The following is a 21074-nucleotide window of genomic DNA, read 5'->3' on the forward strand; positions in this document are numbered from 1 at the left end:
CCTTTTTTTTTTTTACATACGCCCCTGTTTAAAATCAAATTATTCACACCTTCTACAGCACCACAGTTATGCAGTTAGAGTCACGTGTATAAGCATGTTAAAAATAAGGCGGTCTGGATTACTCTCTGAGATAAATTTCTTTCGTGCATCGAACTAAAAGCAACAAGTAGAAATGATTTTTGTGAGACAAACAATAACCACTGTTATATCGTTCAAATTATTACTTACTTACATAATAAAAATGTTTGGTCATTATAAGTATAAGGTCACAAAAATACACAACAAAAATAATCAGCCTGCTTAACTTGCTACATCACAATTCAAGATAGGAATGTTGTGCGTAAACACATATATTTAAAGAGAATATTTCCCAAACTATTAAAAAAAAAGTTATGACATAAACTTTTATTTTCATAGAACAACGAAACAGTCCAGAAAAAAGTGAAAGAATAAAAAAAATAATTGTTGAAGAAAAATAGAAAAAAAAAACACATTGTTATACATAGTACACAGTTTTTACCAAACTAAACACGTGTTTGGTCAAACCTACTTATAATATTTTATTTCAGTGAAGTAAAGTATGCACTGTTTACTTCAAATACATTCATACAAAAGTCAGTCTTGAGACTCGCATCAGTACGGGTCGTGGAACGGGAACTCTGGATGAATCGCGTTCCTGTGAAACAAAAAACGGAATATCACTCGCCACAGCCCCCCAGGCTGTACCAGCTGTACAATATAAACAGATACGAGATCATATGTTTCCATTTCTATACCAGTTTTAGAGTTCAAGACAAAATACTTGTGCGTTATAATATCGTCTCCACTTCCCCTGGCCAGGGTGAGTGATGGCAATCCCAGCACTAAACTGTCAGTCGCATCTAACATGTGCGGTACAAACATGAATCCAAAATGAATAAGAATGAATTTTCTGATTTGCTCTCGCAATACAAAAAATAAGTTCAATAATTTACTTGAAAAAATTGGTTGTCTGTGAAGTCGGTTTACGGACGATAGTTTAACATGACGTCATAACAAAACATTGATGAAATGATTGCATACTTTTATGAATAAAATTGAATCATTTTTACTATTTTGTATGGATACAAAGAAGGAGTGAAATGAAATCTACAATTTAATTGATAAATTTACTTTCATTTGCACTCATTAATTCAAATATTAATTACTTTAACGAAGAGATTATTTTAATTATAACTTTCATACATGTTTGCTATTTAACTTCTTCCAATCTGTGTTATTCTGTTAAGGATAGGACGATGATAGGAAAAGTAGGAAACGAATGGGAGTGTTTCAAGTTTAATGTGCCTCGAAAAAGTCAAATCTATGATTGTTCCAATCGAGTGGAAGAGAGATAGATGCGGCGCAAGCGTACAATGAGCGTAGCGGGACACGGCGAAACGGGACAATGTGCGTTACGGGACACTTTTCGTGCGTGCAGCCGGCGTTCATCAATTTATTATACGTTGTCACGTCAAAAAAGCAACAACACACAATCATGCAGATGTACGTGGGCGTGAGTTGGATTTCACATAAAAAAAAGCTTAAATTACAAATACCATTAACTATATAATTATGGCATACACTAAAAGAAATACTATATAATAATCTTACATGTATTATAAGGTAAACAAATACTTTAACGTGTGTGCTGTTTTTTTTTTTTTTTTTTTTTTTAGATTTTCTAAATACGTAAAAATTGTCCGCCAAAAATCTTTCCAAAGTCTTTGTAGATAAAAAGACAAATTTCCTAAACATCTTGAAGGCGCGAGATTTGCTCCTGCGTTAAAAATCAGTCTAATACTCAACATTTGCACTGCGAGGCCAGTTCCTTATAAAAGTTAATTTATCTGCGACGTTAATTTTATGCCAGTAAACACAGCTGTGACGTTGCTTGTACAGGGGCGTATTTGTTCAGGACAGGGCCAAACCTGCGTCCCTGAAAGACGTCGTCGATACTCCCTTCGCGTGTGCTAAGCCCACAAGCACACGCTAAATTGGCACAGACCGTGCTGGTTGAAATCCCTTTCCCTCTGGGTAGAGCACTCCCGTGCCCTCTGGGTAGAGCACTACCGTGCCCTCTGGGTAGAGCAATACCGTGTCCTCTGTGTAGAGTACTCCCGTGCCCTCTGGGTAGAGCACTCCAATGCCCTCTGGGGAGAGCACTCCCGTGCCTTCTGTGTAGAGCACTACCGTTCCCTCTGAGTAGAGCACTCCAGTGCCCTCTGGGTAGAGCACTCCCGTGCCTTCTATGTAGAGCACTACCGTTCCCTCTGGGTAGAGCACTCCAGTGCCCTCTGGGTAGAGCACTCCCGTGCCTTCTGTGTAGAGCACTACCGTTCCCTCTGGGTAGAGCACTCCAGTGCCCTCTGAGTAGAGCACTCCCGTGCCTTCTGTGTAGAGCACTACCGTTCCCTCTGGGTAGAGCACTCCATTGCCCTCTGGGTAGAGCACTCCCGTGCCTTCTGTGTAGAGCACTACCGTTCCCTCTGGGTAGAGCACTCCCGTGCCTTCTGGGTAGAGCACTCCCGTGCCTTCTGTGTAGAGCACTACCGTTCCCTCTGGGTAGAGCACTCCCGTGCCCTCTGGGTAGAGCACTCCCGTGCCTTCTGTGTAGAGCACTACCGTTCCCTCTGGGTAGAGCACTCCAGTGCCCTCTGGGTAGAGCACTCCAGTGCCCTCTGGGTAGAGCACTCCCGTGCCTTCTGTGTAGAGCACTACCGTTCCCTCTGGGTAGAGCACTCCCGTGCCCTCTGGGTAGAGCACTCCCGTGCCTTATGTGTAGAGCACTACCGTTACCTCTGGGTAGAGCACTCCAGTGCCCTCTGGGTAGAGCACTCCCGTGCCTTCTGTGTAGAGCACTACCGTTCCCTCTGGGTAGAGCACTCCCGTGCCTTCTGTGTAGAGCACTACCGTTCCCTCTGGGTAGAGCACTCCCGTGCCTTCTGGGTAGAGCACTCCCGTGCCTTCTGGGTAGAGCACTCCCGTGCCTTCTGTGTAGAGCACTACCGTTCCCTCTGGGTAGAGCACTCCCGTGCCTTCTGTGTAGAGCACTACCGTGCCCTCTGGGTAGAGCACTCCCGTGCCCTCTGGGTAGAGCACTACCGTGCCCTCTGGGTAGAGCACTACCGTGTCCTCTGTGTAGAGTACTCCCGTGCCCTCTGGGTAGAGCACTCCAATGCCCTCTGGGGAGAGCACTCCCGTGCCTTCTGTGTAGAGCACTACCGTTCCCTATGGGTAGAGCACTCCAGTGCCCTCTGGGTAGAGCACTCCCGTGCCTTCTGTGTAGAGCACTTCCGTTCCCTCTGGGTAGAGCACTCCAGTGCCCTCTGGGTAGAGCACTCCCGTGCCTTCTGTGTAGAGCACTACCGTTCCCTCTGGGTAGAGCACTCCCGTGCCCTCTGGGTAGAGCACTCCCGTGCCTTCTGTGTAGAGCACTACCGTTCCCTCTGGGTAGAGCACTCCCGTGCCTTCTGTGTAGAGCACTACCGTTCCCTCTGGGTAGAGCACTCCCGTGCCTTCTGTGTAGAGCACTACCGTGCCCTCTGGGTAGAGCACTCCCGTGCCTTCTGTGTAGAGCACTACCGTTCCCTCTGAGTAGAGCACTCCAGTGCCCTCTGAGTAGAGCACTCCAGTGCCCTCTGGGTAGAGCACTCCCGTGCCTTCTATGTAGAGCACTACCGTTCCCTCTGGGTAGAGCACTCCCGTGCCTTCTGGGTAGAGCACTCCCGTGCCTTCTGGGTAGAGCATTCCCGTGTCTTCTGTGTAGAGCACTACCGTTCCCACTGGGTAGAGCACTCCAGTGCCCTCAGGGTAGAGCACTCCCGTGCCTTCTGTGTAGAGCACTACCGTTCCCTCTGGGTAGAGCACTCCCGTGCCTTCTGGGTAGAGCACTCCCGTGCCTTCTGGGTAGAGCACTCCCGTGCCTTCTGTGTAGAGCACTACCGTTCCCTCTAGGTAGAGCACTCCCGTGCCCTCTGGGTAGAGCACTACCGTGCCCTCTGGGTAGAGCACTACCGTGTCCTCTGTGTAGAGTACTCCCGTGCCCTCTGGGTAGAGCACTCCAGTGCCCTCTGGGTAGAGCACTCCCGTGCCTTCTGTGTAGAGCACTACCGTTCCCTCTGGGTAGAGCACTCCCGTGCCCTCTGGGTAGAGCACTACCGTGCCTTCTGGGTAGAGCACTACCGTGTCCTCTGTGTAGAGCACTACCGTTCCCTCTGGGTAGAGCACTCCCGTGCCCTCTGGGTAGAGCACTCCCGTGCCTTCTGTGTAGAGCACTACCGTTCCCTCTGGGTAGAGCACTCCAGTGCCCTCTGGGTAGAGCACTCCCGTGCCTTCTGTGTAGAGCACTACCGTTCCCTCTGGGTAGAGCACTCCCGTGCCCTCTGGGTAGAGCACTCCCGTGCCTTATGTGTAGAGCACTACCGTTACCTCTGGGTAGAGCACTCCAGTGCCCTCTGGGTAGAGCACTCCCGTGCCTTCTGTGTAGAGCACTACCGTTCCCTCTGGGTAGAGCACTCCAGTGCCCTCTGGGTAGAGCACTCCCGTGCCTTCTGTGTAGAGCACTACCGTTCCCTCTGGGTAGAGCACTCCCGTGCCTTCTGGGTAGAGCACTTCCGTGCCTTCTGGGTAGAGCACTCCCGTGCCTTCTGTGTAGAGCACTACCGTTCCCTCTGGGTAGAGCACTCCCGTGCCTTCTGTGTAGAGCACTACCGTGCCCTCTGGGTAGAGCACTCCCGTGCCCTCTGGGTAGAGCACTACCGTGCCCTCTGGGTAGAGCACTACCGTGTCCTCTGTGTAGAGTACTCCCGTGCCCTCTGGGTAGAGCACTCCAATGCCCTCTGGGGAGAGCACTCCCGTGCCTTCTGTGTAGAGCACTACCGTTCCCTATGGGTAGAGCACTCCAGTGCCCTCTGGGTAGAGCACTCCCGTGCCTTCTGTGTAGAGCACTTCCGTTCCCTCTGGGTAGAGCACTCCCGTGCCTTCTGTGTAGAGCACTACCGTTCCCTCTGGGTAGAGCACTCCCGTGCCCTCTGGGTAGAGCACTCCCGTGCCTTCTGTGTAGAGCACTACCGTTCCCTCTGGGTAGAGCACTCCCGTGCCTTCTGTGTAGAGCACTACCGTTCCCTCTGGGTAGAGCACTCCCGTGCCTTCTGGGTAGAGCACTCCCGTGCCTTCTGGGTAGAGCACTCCCGTGTCTTCTGTGTAGAGCACTACCGTTCCCACTGGGTAGAGCACTCCAGTGCCCTCAGGGTAGAGCACTCCCGTGCCTTCTGTGTAGAGCACTACCGTTCCCTCTGGGTAGAGCACTCCCGTGCCTTCTGGGTAGAGCACTCCCGTGCCTTCTGGGTAGAGCACTCCCGTGCCTTCTGTGTAGAGCACTACCGTTCCCTCTAGGTAGAGCACTCCCGTGCCCTCTGGGTAGAGCACTACCGTGCCCTCTGGGTAGAGCACTACCGTGTCCTCTGTGTAGAGTACTCCCGTGCCCTCTGGGTAGAGCACTCCAGTGCCCTCTGGGTAGAGCACTCCCGTGCCTTCTGTGTAGAGCACTACCGTTCCCTCTGGGTAGAGCACTCCCGTGCCCTCTGGGTAGAGCACTACCGTGCCTTCTGGGTAGAGCACTACCGTGTCCTCTGTGTAGAGCACTACCGTGTCCTCTGTGTAGAGTACTCCCGTGCCCTCTGTGTAGAGCACTACCGTGTCCTCTGTGTAGAGTACTCCCGTGCCCTCTGGGTAGAGCACTCCAGTGCCCTCTGGGTAGAGCACTCCCGTGCCCTCTGGGTAGAGCACTACCGTGTCCTCTGTGTAGAGTACTCCCGTGCCCTCTGGGTAGAGCACTACCGTGTCCTCTGGGTAGAGCACTACCGTGTCCTCTGTGTAGAGTACTCCCGTGCCCTCTGGGTAGAGCACTCCAGTGCCCTCTGGGTAGAGCACTCCCGTGCCTTCTGTGTAGAGCACTACCGTTCCCTCTAGGTAGAGCACTCCCGTGCCCTCTGGGTAGAGCACTCAAGTGCCTTCTGTGTAGAGCACTACCTTTCCCTCTGGGTAGAGCACTCTAGTGCCCTCTGGGTAGAGCACTCCCGTGCCTTCTGTGTAGAGCACTACCGTTCCTTCTGGGTAGAGCACTCCCGTGCCTTCTGTGAAGAGCACTACCGTTCCCTCTGGGTAGAGCACTCCCGTGCCTTCTGGGTAGAGCACTCCCGTGCCTTCTGTGTAGAGCACTACCGTTCCCTCTGGGTAGAGCACTCCCGTGCCCTCTGGGTAGAGCACGAATGTTGAAAACAGGAGCTCAGGAAGAGCACGTAACAGCATGGCACCCTCGTGCCTCGAAATCGCGATCACACAACTTACCAGCCACAAGGCCGGCATTTCGGAGAGACACCGCCGTCACCGTCACACACTAGCAGCCCCCGTCCGCCTTTTCCCTTCGCGCGGCGCACTCGCTCTCCTCCTTGTGACCAAGTGCGCGTGGCACACACCAGACAATAGTTCCAGCACTCACATTTAGAAAAGGTTATCAAAATTGAAATAACCATACAAAAACAGATTACTAAATACAAAATACCTTATAACATTTTACAAAAATTAAATATAACCATTAACTTCAAGTTCTCTGACTTTCTGGCATGTTATAGGCGTTACCAACTTAACTCTCAGTTCCATTATAAATCTTTCCAAAACCACCCGCAGTTAAAAAAAAAATCATGTCACTATAAAAGGGAAATTTTAACAACTGCAGGTAAAAAGTATTTTAAATCTTTAAGAAAATTGACAGTTCGGCACAACTGAAGAGGGGTGCCACATTATAAAAGCCTCATATTATAATAGGTTTCATCGACTAATGTATTTTTTAAGCGAAGACACAAAAAGATGGTTTCGCCTAAAATAACCAAGTCAGTAAACTATATATGGTTGAATCGGAGTGGTTGCCAATTACAACTTGGTGTTTCTAATAAATTAATTGTTTACATTATCGATATGGATAAATTTACAAAATGTAGGTCCCTCAAAACTGCACTAAGAAAAGCGACCAAAATAATATTCAGCTAAAAAGAAGCTGCGGATGTTTCAGCCGCAGCAGCAGTAACGCGCAATGTGACATCAGCCTTAAGCTTTAAAACAATTATAGTGTGGTTGATTGGCGTTAATCTGAATGAAAAAAACTTGCTACTTTTCCCTTGAACACTCACCCTTTCAGCATTTTACCGCCGAACATTCGGGCCTTGGAGCCTCTGTCGAGAGCGTCTAGCTTCTCTACGTCCTCGTCGTCCAACTCGAAGTCGAACACCTGTGGACAAACAGCGTGGGGTGTTTGTTCTTCACTTGCAGGCAACGAACATGCCACACAAGTCGTGGTATTTACCGAAGACTTGGACTGTAGACAAGAGAAATCAATGCTGGGAAGATTGAATGTATCCGAATGCCGGTCCTCAGTTGGATTCAGGTGATCACTCAGCAGGAATTCCGGCTGCTTGGAGCAAAGGATACCATTCGGTGTATATTACGTAAATGTGTGACGTGTCATCGGCAACGAGCAGAGTCAGCAAAACAACTGATGGGTACTTAATCTTCCAGCAGCCAGGGTAAGTCGGGCTTGTCCCTCCCTGCAGTGTAGACTGGATTATGCAGACCCACTCATTCTTTGCAACTGCAAGGTGTTTAGTGGGTTATGGAGGACCACTCATTCTTCACTGCAAGTACCATGTAATCTTTTTTTGTGTGCTTTGCAACAAAAGCGGTTCATTTAGAATTGGCAAGAGATATATTAAAAACTGCTTTCATTGCAGCACTCGAGCGGGTTGTGACACGACGTGGTAAGCTCAGTAACATGCATAGTGATTGAGGTACCACATTTTGGTGGTGCTGCTCGGAAATTGAAAGAGCTGTTTACATCAGTGCAGAGTGAAGATGATCAGTTGAATGTAAGAAGACATCTGGCAAGGCGAGATATTCACCGCCACTTTAACCCACAGGCAACACCCCATCAAGAAGGATTATGGGAGGTTGGCATTAAGAGTATGAAGCACAACTTATGTTGAGTGAAGAAATGTACAAAGTGCTAACTTTGGTTGAAGCATGCATAAACTCACATTCACTTACATAATTCTCCAGTGACCCAAGTGATCTTTCGGTCTTGTCTCGAGGACATAATTTTTAAATTGAGATAGTCTCATAGCCATACCCAGGTGCGAGGCTCCACCACAGAAATTCAACCATTTGTCCAGAAGACAGTTGTTACAATGACTGGTGCAGCATTACTGGAATACATGTCTCTACTTCAGAACCAAACCCAAATATTGGGTTACCGAGACCAATCGAAACATTTGTGACCTGGTTATCACAAAGGATGAGAGACTCCCAGCACAGCTTTAGAAGCTCGGAAGAATCACTGCTACATTTCCTGGTGAAGAATGTCTTGTACGAACTGTCTCTGTGAAATCTGCTACAGTAGTCACCAAAAGACCAGTGATCAAAGTTGCCCTGTTACAATTTCAGGCATGACTGGACCAACTATCTCTACATGTATGACTTGGCTGATGAAGTTAATGAGTTGTTACATTGTTTTGCTGTGTTGTGTTCTTCTTTGGTTGTAATTACTAGGTGGAAAATTAGACGTATGTATCAATGACATGCCAAAAAGTGAGTAGGCAGTTGATTAATATTAAAAAGGTAGGCGGAAATTTTGGGACAGTAATTATTCGTATTACAGAACTATCTTTTGTTTTATTTCTATGGGAAGACATGTTGTTTTGGCATGCTTGCGTTTTGTGAGGTGTGCTTATAGCGGATTAAATACTTGGAACGTGGTTATTTCAGTGTATTTAGTCACAAGTTTTTAACCTGTGACAATGGCTGTAACGTGTGTCACGTGTCTTCAGGCTGTGGCAGCAGCCCTCACTCGCTCACCTGGAAGTTCTCCCTGATGCGGCCGGGGTTGGTACTCTTGGGGATGGCGACCACGCCCCTCTGCAGGACGTGCCTCAGCAGGACCTGCGCCGGGGTCCTGCCGTGTCTCCGGGCCACTTCGACCACCACCGGGTCCGTCAGTGGACTCAGCGCCGCCTCCCTGCACGCACGCACACACACACACGCCTTAGCTAGAGACCTGCGAAATTCGCGGATTCATTCGGTGATAGGCTAGAATTCAAACACATATAGTACCTCTTAGATAATTTTGCTATTGGCTTACTGTTCATCTGGACGAATGTCAACCAGTTATAAAACCTAAATCAAAGAAGGATCGAATCACAGACAAACGAGCTGAGACGACTTACAAGTCGGCAGCCAACGAACTTGCGTTATTTGTCCGAGTGTACAGGGGTATGTGCAGTCTATCCTGAAGACCATCGAAACCGCGAATTTTGCAGGTCTCTACGGCATTACATTTCAACAGCGTATTTGGAGAAAATCATTTATTACTAGTTATTTATTTAAGTGTTATAATAATAACTTTAAAATACACAGCTCACTAAGTTGTATTAGTTGCTTCACACTAGGCAGGCATCTAACATTAATTTTTTTACTGACAATAAAAATAAAATCTTATAAATATATTTTTTAAACGATTTATTGGGTATATGCGAATATGTGTTTATGCATACATATGCTGAAAGTTTTCCTCCTCTCTTAAAAAAAAACAGTTCTCCTTTGTAAAATGTACTAAACTATACCTGCTAATTTTATTTTCCTCAGTAATCATAGAAGCGTTCACATTACTGTGAAGAAAAAAACATTTACAAACAATAATATTAATAATAAGTTTATTTTTTGAACTAAATAAATGAATCCACCACTTAAAACTCTAATATGTGCCAGGATTTTTTTGGTGTTGTTTTATTATCGTTAGTTACTACGTGTTTCTATGTTTGTACTCTTAAAAAATACTGTCATGTTATATGTAACTATATCGAGGGTTAGCAATATCAAATTAGAAAAGAAAAATTAGATCGCTTAAAAACTTTATATTATTAAAAAGATATGGAAAATTAGCTAAATAGTACAAACAGAACCAATCAGAGATAAATAAAAAATAGTATAAGTGGGCAGCTATGCTTAAAACATACATGTGACTAACCGAGCGATAAATGAAGATTCACTGAAGGACTTCTTTCTTACAATCTACAGTAACACTTTTCTGTTTCCAAAATTGTTTCTGCTAGAAGGTAAGCGAAGATCTCCCTTGACATTACAACCTGCACCTCCCCATAAATAAATTATCGGTACAAAGTAAGTTTTACATCTATGAGGTCCTTCACCAACATTTACCAGAATCGTGACATGATTATCATGCAAATAAGAGTTCACGACAGTTTTGTACTCTCTCGTGAAATCCTTGAACAGTTATGGCGTGCCTTTGCTTTGATTTCTATATTTAAATAATCGCAGAAAGGTCTGTTTTAAAGTGTCAACATGGACGTCTATGGCAAAAAAAAAAAAAGGTTGCGGTGGGGGGGGGGGGGACATATATAAATTTATATATTATTTAAGTACTAGTACTCCTTCGAGTTAAGTATAAAAATGTCTGTTTACTTTAAAACTATTCTTTGTATGTAACTGTTATTTGACACCTGATCTACTACTGTATGTCGTCACTGTAAATAAATGTATATTGTGAACATGAAAATAGTATAAATAAAACTACTAGCTGTACTTGAAAATATTGGGGGGGGGGGGGGGGTTGTCCCCTTAAGCCCCCCCCCCCCCCCCGCCAGAGACGCCCATGAGTGTCAACATCTCTGCGGCCTGGGAAAAGCCTAGTTGCGTCGATGCGCGCTGAGAGAAAGGTTTGTTTGCCTCAACAAAACATTCGTTTATATATGGCGAAATAAATATATTTTGTTAATTCAAACACATATTTTGTAGTAGGAAAGATTGATTTTGTCAGCTCAAAAAATATACTTGGTTCGGTGTAAAAAATCATTTTTATTACTTACCGACTTTTGGTCAAGCTAACAAAATATTTTGATCCACCAAGTAAATAATTCGTTTCGCCATGTATGTACAAATATTTGTTCGTTTCAAACAAACGTTTTTTTTCTCTGAACGACCCTCGACCGGCAAGGGCGGATCCAGAATGAAGGTCAGGGGAGGGCCAAATTAAATTTTCTAATACAATATTCGCACATTTAGAATTTAAAAATATTTAATTTTGTTTTATTTGTAGTTCAAAAAAGGTCCTGCTATCTATAGCACTGCAGTAAAATAACACTTATGTAAGTTTGGATAAACGGGTCGTTAACACAACGCCGAAATACCACAACGCCGAACGTACAATAACGCCGAATACCATGAAGCCGAATGTCAAAATTGACCACAAAGCCGACAGCTAGAAAACTGCTGTGTACCACAACGCCGAAAAAAATGATTTTTGCGGGGAAGGGGGGGCCACATGAGCAAAATGAAAAAAAAAAAAAAAAACTGAATGAATTTGCGTGCTAACCTTACCTAACGTAACCTTTGTGGCAGTCCTGCAATGCCATTTTTCAGCTTTAATGTATTTCAGCGTTGTGGTACACAGCAGTTTTATAGCCGTCAGCGTTGTGGTCAATTTTGACTTTCGGCGTTATTGTACGTTCGGCTTTGTGGTATTTCGGCGTTGTGGTGCGTCCCCTGGAGAAACTATGGTAAGGAATTAGGAGAAAATGATATATATATATATATATATATATATATATATATATATATATATATACACATATATATACATATTCCGGGTTCAGAAAAGGACCATGCCCTCTGGATCCGCGAGTGCCTCGACGGAGTGTGTCGCCGGGGTAGGTACCCACCGATCCCGATCCCTGATTGTGTGTCGCTCCTGGAAGCCGGGCGACCCCAGAGGGGCGTAGGCGCACACGGTGACGTCCAGGGCCTTGCAGAAGGCCACCAGCTCCCTCTGCTGGAAGTACACATGCAGTTCCACCTGCAGGTTGGCCGGCGGGATCCTGGCCGCCCGCACGATGCGCTTGATCTGGCGCGCGTTGAAGTTGGACAGGCCGATGGAGCGGGCCCTGCCTGCGTCCACCTGCGCCTCCATCGCCTGCGACAACAACCACACACGTGGGCCCAGGGGCGCAACAGCTAAATTTCCAAAAGGGGGGGGGATACATACCTCATTATAAAGAATCATCGATCCCCCCCTATTGAAGCAGGGGGGTCCGGGGGGTCCTCCCTCGGAAAAAAAATGTATTTCAAGGTGGAAAATGGTGGTATTTAAGCACTTTTATCATCTAAAAAATTGAATACACAGCACTTTCTTTGCCCCCGTTTGCCCCCACTTCAAGGTTTCAGAAGGGAGGGGGAGGGGGGCAAAATACCCTTCCCCCCCTGTTGTTGCGCCCCTGGGTGGGCAACGTCGCCTACCGACCTTCTTTCGGAGCGCCCGTGTCGTCGATGCTCAGAGGAGACGGGGGGAAAATCATCACACAGAAGTACCTCGATCAGATGGCGGATAGCGAAACGAGTTTCTCGTAGCAGATTCATTTTAATCACGGTATATTATCTTAGGATCCTTGTAGTCTGTCTACACTATGAAAAAAAAAAAGATTATAAAGGTTTTTTTATGAAAATATACCCAAGTAAAACATTCATAAATTAAAACCCGATTTAAATATATATGATCGTAAACTAGGTTCTAGTAAAATTTAGTCAATACAACATGACAAATTACTCTATCTGTTCTGATTAAAAGATAATTTATTTTATACAGTATCGTAGTAAAGGAAATAAATTTTTAAAACTATAGAAACGTACCAAAGGTTTATTGTAGGTTAAAAATTAACTTATTACTTTTACTATGTTTTGCTATTTGCTATTCCAGTGTATACATTTAGGTGATGCATAATTAAATGTAGTTAGTGGCAGTTTTGGAAAAGTGACCAATGACGCTCAGTTGACTTCTTGCCCAGTTTGAAAATATGAATGAATCCAGCTGAGTGTGGATATGACATGAAAAGAGTGTAAATACTATCCTTGACGAAATTGGGACTGCCATGAGCAACACAGTGGCCAGAACATGATAGTATAAACGACCACGGATGGTGTTTGTGTGATCCTCACCTTCCAGAGGCTGATGTGGTCTGTGTTCATGTCGAGAGTCTGCTCGCTAGGTGGGGCATCGTCCTTCCCAATCTTACCAACGGCACTGTGGATCAAGTACAGATCCACGTAGCTCAGCTGGAGTGCCTCCAGAGACTTCTTCAAGTACCCTTCCACACTCTCAGCACGGTTGCCAGTGCCCGGAAGCTGTGGACACATAGGGAACATTCGGTCCATCAGTGTACCCTGACCACCAAACCTACATGACTGAGAATCAAGAAGAGGTTCAAGTATCTCAGCTGGAGAGCATTGGGATGCTTGAAAAAAACAACGTTGTCTCCAAACAAACACAAATTAATGTTGTATCGACATGGAATCCTTTATCAAACTAGTTATGGGGCGTATTGCCGGTCTTCTGTCTCACTTTGGTAACGAAATGCTAAATAAAATTAAGCCTACAGTAAAATTACTGTATAAATATGATAAATTTAAATATAAATACATTTTGATTTATGAAATATTTTATATTTTTTACGTGAAGCAATAAACATACTTTTATAAACATTCTTAGTTTTTGGACCCTTCAGGGTCAGTTCACCAGTAGTAATGAAGTACTGGGGCTGAACCTATTGGCCAAACCTGGGCGATTTTGTGACAGGTGTTTGTGTAGAGCAGTGATGCAGTGTTTGTGTGCACCTTAAAGCAATGAACCAGCCATTGTCAAAGCCCACCAAGTCTCTCAGAGGACAAAAAATGGGGTGTGGCTGTGTCATGGACATGGCCGTGTGTTGTTGTACGTGAATACGTGTACGTAACAGGTAATATTTTCTATACAAAATACAAATTACTATATTTTATGAATGTTATAATCATGTTTTATTCATTTTAACACCATATATATTCACTAACTATTTTACACTAATGTTTTACATATGCGAACGATAGATTTTGATGAGAGCTGACGATTGAAACCCAAACAAACGTCGTATCTCCTCCGAGTCAATAGTTATACTAAATGGAAATCTCGAAACGCAGCGAAATGACCTCAAAATGGCGGCGCTTTCCCCTCCACCGCACGCGATGCGTCAACAGTCCTCACTTAGCGTTACGAATTCTTTGATCCTTTAGCTATCCAGTGGTGTAATTAAATTTTGGATGGAGATGATAGATGTGTGGCTGCAACACCAAACTGTTTCCCCCGATTTTGTTATCATTCGTTGTTTTTAATTGCCTCCTACTACGGAAGCAATTTTAAAGACGTATTCACGTCAAAAACTGTGACCGAACCCAGGATTGGAGACATGGTGGGAGGTGAGTGGTATTCCTACAAATCAAGCGCGGCTCCAGAAGAGGGGCGGTGGGGGCGATAGCCCCTCCCGAGACCAATTTTATTGATTAGTGTGTATTTATGTTTACTTAAATATTTAATTTCATTTATCTCATCAAAAGTTGCATGCAGCTACTAAGGTTCTGTATTTGAAACCTGTAATTTGTAAATAATATTCCAAGGCCAATATCTGACCACTACGACCTTTCTTTGTGCGATAGCCCCTCCCGAAAAGTCATCGTGAAGCCGCCATTGCTGCAAATACCTCGTGGCTCTCTTTCAATATGTATGATATATGTAAGTATATAATACATATGTGGATCGTGGTCTTGCACCTTGGTGACGACGAACAGCTCCTCCCTCTTGAGCCTGCCCGAGTCCAGCCACTTGTTCAGCGCCTGGCCGATGGCCGCCTCGTTGCGGTACACGTAGGCGGTGTCGATGTGTCTGTAGCCGGCCTCCAGGGCGGAGTCCACCGCCGCTCCCACCACCTCGCTGGACGCCTGCAAGGAGAACACCCGCCGGTACCTTCCCAACCTCTGCACAGCCAATACACTCGACAAGTGAATCCCTGCAGTTTCAGTTCATCAGAGTCACTTTTGGGAAATCCGCAGTTCTTGATTTTTCTCGCGGGGACACCAAGTCGACACCGAGAAATCTTGAACTTACGATTCCGAAATTCGAGGCATAAAGGTTAAACTTGAGCTGCCAGTTTTTTTCCGAGAGTCAAAAATAGTTAAGACAGATAAAATAAAATTTCTGTGAATGAAAAATACTGTCTCTGCGGCAAACGAACATAGCTTAAAGGCCTTCGTTTTACACATAACTATAACAGGAATAAATCTCTTTTGGTTGCACAATGGGTGTGCTGACTTTTATGAATTCTATTTCGGAAACGAATGATGTTTAAATAGATATGTAGACCAAATTCCAACAGCCGAGCAGAATTTTCACAAGATTGCAAATGTTCGATTAGTATACAAGTAGTAAGTACAAGCTGGAAGGTTCTGGCACAACTTGGGAGAGGGCGTAAGAGCTAGGAATCAGAGGGACAATGTTTAGCCCCTGAATCGATGACACGATTGCAGATGACACGAAATCCAACATGGCTACTGACTACTTCGAGCAAAGCACAATCACATTCAACTTCTTCTCTAAGAGTTATTTAAGCACCACCATGTCACCTGTTGATATGCAACCTGTTACCCAGGTCAATGAACTAATGATATTGCTAAACATAACCTCTCTGATCATTATTCTGTTTCCCCTTGTCATAGTTGTACCAGAATGAGCCAGTAGTACTAATTGTAAACTAAAAGAAAATCGGCAACCTTTCCTTCAATTTTCTCCTCGGCTGTTGCAAGAAAGTAGTACCTATGTCTACATAACACGTCAAATTGCGAACAAATCTATAGTAAAAAAATTAAAAAATTATGTAAATATTCCTTACTTTTTTAAAATAAAATTTAAAATAAAATATATTTTTCCATGTGAAAATAATGAGTTAAAAAATGTTGGAATGATTTTTGTAAGATTATATTTTAGTCATACCAATTTTACTGATGTCGCAAAAGCCTACATTAATAAAAAATAATTTAAAAAATAGAAATCAGTCCTTCAAGCATCACCTTGGATCGACCTCAGTTAAAACCAAATATTTCGGTGCACATACTACACTTTTTTGAGTTTGAAAGAAAAAAACATCGCTACTTCCGTTTTACTGAAACATTATGTTTTTTATAACCATTTTCCAAGCATTTTCCATGTTCAGCTCACAGTCGTTTCAAAACTTCAAACAGTAAAAACAGATGTCTGCAAACAAAAATATTTTCGAACCGTGAGCGATGTTCAATAATAATAAAGTTGCAACAAACATTGAGATATGTATAAATTTACCATTTAAAAATCTTTGCCTTAAAAATAATTAAGTTATATTTGTGGCTGCATCCAAATACATAGGAATGCGTTAATAGGACACACATTCCTAAATAACTTAGCAAATGCAGCCATAATTTAAAGGACGCATTTCAAGGGATGGATGTTACCCGCTTACTTTTGTTGCTAGCAAGATCTGTTGATAACAGTCGGTAGTAGGTACTAATGTGCACGTAGCCAATTAGAGTCGTGATATCTTCAGATATTCAGCAAATACGTTAATAACAAAGAACCAATTTAAAAATTTCAATGAAGTGGAACTTATAAATGTAAGCGATCAAAACAAATATTTTGTTATGTATCCCAGAATATGAAAAAATTGGTTGTCTGTAAAGTCAGTTTACGGACGATAGTTTAACGTGAAGTCATAAAAAAAAACATTAATGAAATGATTGCATACATTTATGAATAAAATTGAATCATTTTATTGAATTATCACTATTTTGTATGGATATAAAGAACAAGTGAAATGAAATCTACAATTTAATTGATAAATTTACTTTTATTTGCACTCATTAATTCAAATTTGTTTATTACTTTAACGAACAGATTATTTTAACTATAACTTTTATACATGTTTGCTATTTAACTTCTTCCAATCTGTGTTATTCTGTTAAGGATAGGACGATGATAGGAAAAAGTAGGAAACGAATGAGAGTGTTTCAAGTTTAATGTGCCTCGAAAAAGTCAAATCGATGGTTGTTCCAATCGAGTGGAAGAAGGATAGATGCGGCGCAAGCGTACAATGAGCGTACAAAGTGCATGCAGACGGCGTTCATCGATTTATTAGACGTTGTCACGTCAAAAAATACATCTAAGTACAAATTCACCTTTCGGTAATTTTAATTGATGTTTTTATTGTCTCTTTTTTAGTACCACTTACACTTATTAAATTTTAAACTAATCTTATGCCGAAAATCTGAAGTTATATTGTATACAAACAAAATAAAACACGATTCCGAAGATAATGGACGTAAGGACGCATCAGTGGATGCGAGTGTCGCATCGCTAGAAAACTTGATTTATTGGACGCGTGTAGGGATGCATCGGCATACCTTGTGAAAATTAAAGATGGCAGCGTCCACTCGATACACTTTTAGTACATCCCTTAGCTAAGGGGCTTCATTAGCCTAGTATTCGGATACAGCCCGTAAGCACAAAGGATGCAACTCACCATGAATGTTCCCAGTCCAATAACGGGCATCTTGTGGCCATTATGGAATTCTTCACTGGGGACCGCAACCGACATATCTTGTATTGCTTGATACGTTCCAGTCCAAACTCCTCACACTAAATAGTGTTGCTGAGTTGGAGACGCGCTATTTAATCAAAGAAAAAAACCACGTGTCATGACATTGCGAGTTTCACTTGAGATAAAATGATTAGCTATCAGATGTGTGCACCATGAAAACACACAACAATAGCGATTATATCATAAACACGAAGGTGCTTACGTCATTGCCCAAAAAAATCTCAATTTCCGTTCTTTTGTCACGTGAAAATGTAGTAGCGTTAATGACGTAAGATCTAATTCTCGCCGCTGCATCTAGATACATATGTCGAGATGTACACTGGAATATACATTAGTTATTTACGATAATTTATCTTAATTAGCCTGCCAACATTTCTTAAAATATCCATACCAAATACTATAAATCTGTAGAGATTTTTTGTAAAGAAATATACAGGAGTCATTTTCATTCAATATATACTACACTTTTCTAGATATAAGTAACTGCAGGAAACGTATAAACATTCAAAAGCAATATCGTAATATGGTAGCTAAAATATTGGCAACGACTGGCACATCTTCACCAAATTTTTGTATTGACTTTCCGATTTTCTATTATTATAAGGAAACTAGTAATGACCGATCCTAGCCATTAATTACTGATTATAAAAATATGAATATTATACTCACTGTTATATTCTATAATTTATCTTTTTTTACATAACATTTTGGTGACAATACCTGATCATTTATCACACCACACTGTCCTTACATATAATTTACTAAGAACAATTTGCAACATATATTTGACTGAATCCTCTTAAATTAAAAATAATTCGATCTATTATATAAAATTTTCGTTTCAGATTCCTTAGTTACTTATTATTTTATTTCTCTATAAGCATATCACAAAATTATTAATTGTCAATATTGATTAGAATCGAAAATACAATTCTTGACATGAGAACGAAATGAAAGTGTTAACTATAAATTTTTATGATTATTATTTTGAATAAAAATATATGTTTCATTTACATAAAATGGTTAATGGAATGAGGGATTTAGATTTAATACTATTTTTTGTACATACGCCGTTGCAGTTTTGCACTGTTTGTCACGGGAAAATTTCAAGAATGCAACATAAAAAAATTGGTTGTCTGTAAAGTCGGTTTACGGACGATAGTTTAACGTGAAAACGTCTTAACAAAACATTGATGAAATTATTGCATAATTTTATGAATAAAATTGAATCATTTTTATTGAATTATCACTATTTTGTATGGATACAAAGAAGGAGTGAAATGAAATCTACAATTTAATTGATAAATTTACTTTTATTTGCACTCATTAATTCAAATATGTTTATTACTTTAACGAACAAATTATTTTAACTATAACTTTTATACATGTTTGCTATTGAACTTCTTCCAATCTGTGTTATTCTGTTAAGGATAGGACGATGATAGGAAAAAGTAGGAAACGAATGGGAGTGTTTCAAGTTTAATGTGCCTCGAAAAAGTCAAATCGATTGTTGTTCCAATCGAGTGGAAGAGAGGTAGATGCGGCGCAAGCGTACAATGAGCGTAACGGGATAATGCGCGTAACGGGACAATGAGTCATCTTTTTTCGTGCGTGCAGCCGGCGTTCATCAATTTATTAGACATTGTCACGTCAAAAATAAAAATGAAAACACACATTTACGGAGAACACGCCTGAATCAGCTGCTGTCGAACAGATGGACCCAATGATAAAACTGAGCAGGTATTATGGACAACACAATGACAACAGCACAGGCGAACACATTCAATCTTTAAATATGAGACAGTAAGAGAATACAGCGAAAGGAATCAAGTCATGAAAAAATAACAGCACCGACGAACAATGTAGTTTTTCCTGTGACAAAACAGTTGCGACGTTTCTGGAACTGGCATATGTATTCCCGTCATCAGGCACAGACAGACTTTTGCATTCTTGAAATTTTTCCATGAACAACAGCGCAAAACTTCAATGACGTATGTACAAAATTGGTATTAAATCCCATACAATTTTTCTTCCGGGACGAGGGAAATATGTGCCTCGCGGTCATGAAGTTGTTTCCACATCCCGCCACGTAGGTACTTCTCTTGCACGCTGCAAGTTAACTGCAAGTTAACTCTCTCTCTCTCTCTCTCTCTCTCTCTCCCTCACACATTTTTTCTTTTAAAGAACAAAGAACGTCGATATTCTCAAAGTGCCAATGTTCACTTTTAATGACAACTATTTGATAATGTTATTTTTTTTTTTTTTTGGCCATTTGTATTAATTTGACACGAGGAGTGACATATTTGGACAGGGCATTTAGGACAAAGTTTACACCCACGCCTTGCCCGGGACTCGAACCCGGAATCCCTCGCACCGTAGCCGACACGTGCAAACGGCTGCTCTCCGGAGGTCGGCGTGAGAGTCAGAGGTTAGGAACGGATGCAGACGGAGCATTAGCCGTTAGACGTGAAGCAGTTTTTTTTCCACATTTTTTTTAATTCTGATTTTCACATACCAATTTTTGCAAACGTTTGTTTATATTTGCCTCAGCTGTTATAGCCTGCTTTTATTAGCGACTGTAGTTAAGCTGTTCGTAAGAAAATCAGATCTAATTATATACTGGTTAATATGTCTCTCTCTCTCCCTCTCTCTCTCTCTCTCTCTATATATATATATATATACACATATATATACATATATATACACATATATATACATATATATATATATATATATATATATATATATATATATATATTCCAAAACGTATCTACACGATACAAATTTAATGATATGAGTTGACATTTTTCTTCCATTTAACCTCCAAAACAGGTACAGATGATGCATTTGTAAACATACGGCCGCCATATTGGTACGTGTAGTACGTCCTCTCCCCCTTTGGCTACACCCCTTCCCCCCTCGAATAAAATCCATGGAGGTAATAGTCTATGGAGTGGAAGCGTATAACCAAACTTGAAGCATCCTAGCAGACGATGTTGAAAGACAAGTATAGAGCTAAAGGTGGCAAAAACGCCAATGTTTACATTATTTTGAATGGCACCGTTTTAATTTTTCGCTGAATATACGTAATGGTGAAAGCTTGTGCAGCTTTTGGTTGCACTAATAGATTCGGCAGTTGTGGTGGATTAAGTTTCCATAAGTAAGAAACTGTTATTTTCTTTTTGTAAATGTATAATGTGCGTTCATACAGCGAGAGATAAATTTGGCTTTTAAATTTTCCTAACCCAATTTTATGTGCTGGTGGACGACGTAAATAGTATTGTAAATAGTAAATGTATATGTAAGATATTATATTTATGAACATGTAAATTTAATGTGCTTTTAACGGTCGTTACTTAAAATATGGCGAGTAAACGGAGCGCACACGTACGACGCAAGGCAGATGCACTTAAACTTAATATTTTACATAAATTTTATTCGGTTGACTACAAGCTTGTCATTGTTTTGTCTACCAATTGATAATGTAGTAAAAGTTCCATAATCACG

General features: G+C 42.3%; 1 protein-coding gene across 2 annotated transcripts in view; it reads right to left on the bottom strand.

Annotated features, from left to right (window-relative positions):
* Positions 1 to 390: 390 nt before the first annotated feature.
* Positions 391 to 21074, bottom strand: part of LOC134532067 (aldo-keto reductase family 1 member A1-like) — a 32960-nt gene continuing 12276 nt past the window's right edge. For both annotated transcript variants that reach the window (XM_063368247.1, XM_063368248.1), the window contains 7 exons: positions 17490 to 17634; positions 14716 to 14883; positions 13075 to 13260; positions 11805 to 12055; positions 8926 to 9085; positions 7209 to 7306; positions 391 to 676 (listed from right to left, as the gene is read on the bottom strand). In XM_063368247.1, coding sequence (XP_063224317.1) covers positions 634 to 676; positions 7209 to 7306; positions 8926 to 9085; positions 11805 to 12055; positions 13075 to 13260; positions 14716 to 14883; positions 17490 to 17564 — 981 coding nt within the window. In that variant the 5' untranslated portion in view covers positions 17565 to 17634 and the 3' untranslated portion in view covers positions 391 to 633. The remainder of the gene's footprint in view (positions 677 to 7208; positions 7307 to 8925; positions 9086 to 11804; positions 12056 to 13074; positions 13261 to 14715; positions 14884 to 17489; positions 17635 to 21074) is intronic.

Source organism: Bacillus rossius, chromosome 5 (genome assembly GCF_032445375.1).
Source record: "Bacillus rossius redtenbacheri isolate Brsri chromosome 5, Brsri_v3, whole genome shotgun sequence".
Taxonomy (NCBI): Eukaryota; Metazoa; Arthropoda; class Insecta; order Phasmatodea; family Bacillidae; genus Bacillus; species Bacillus rossius.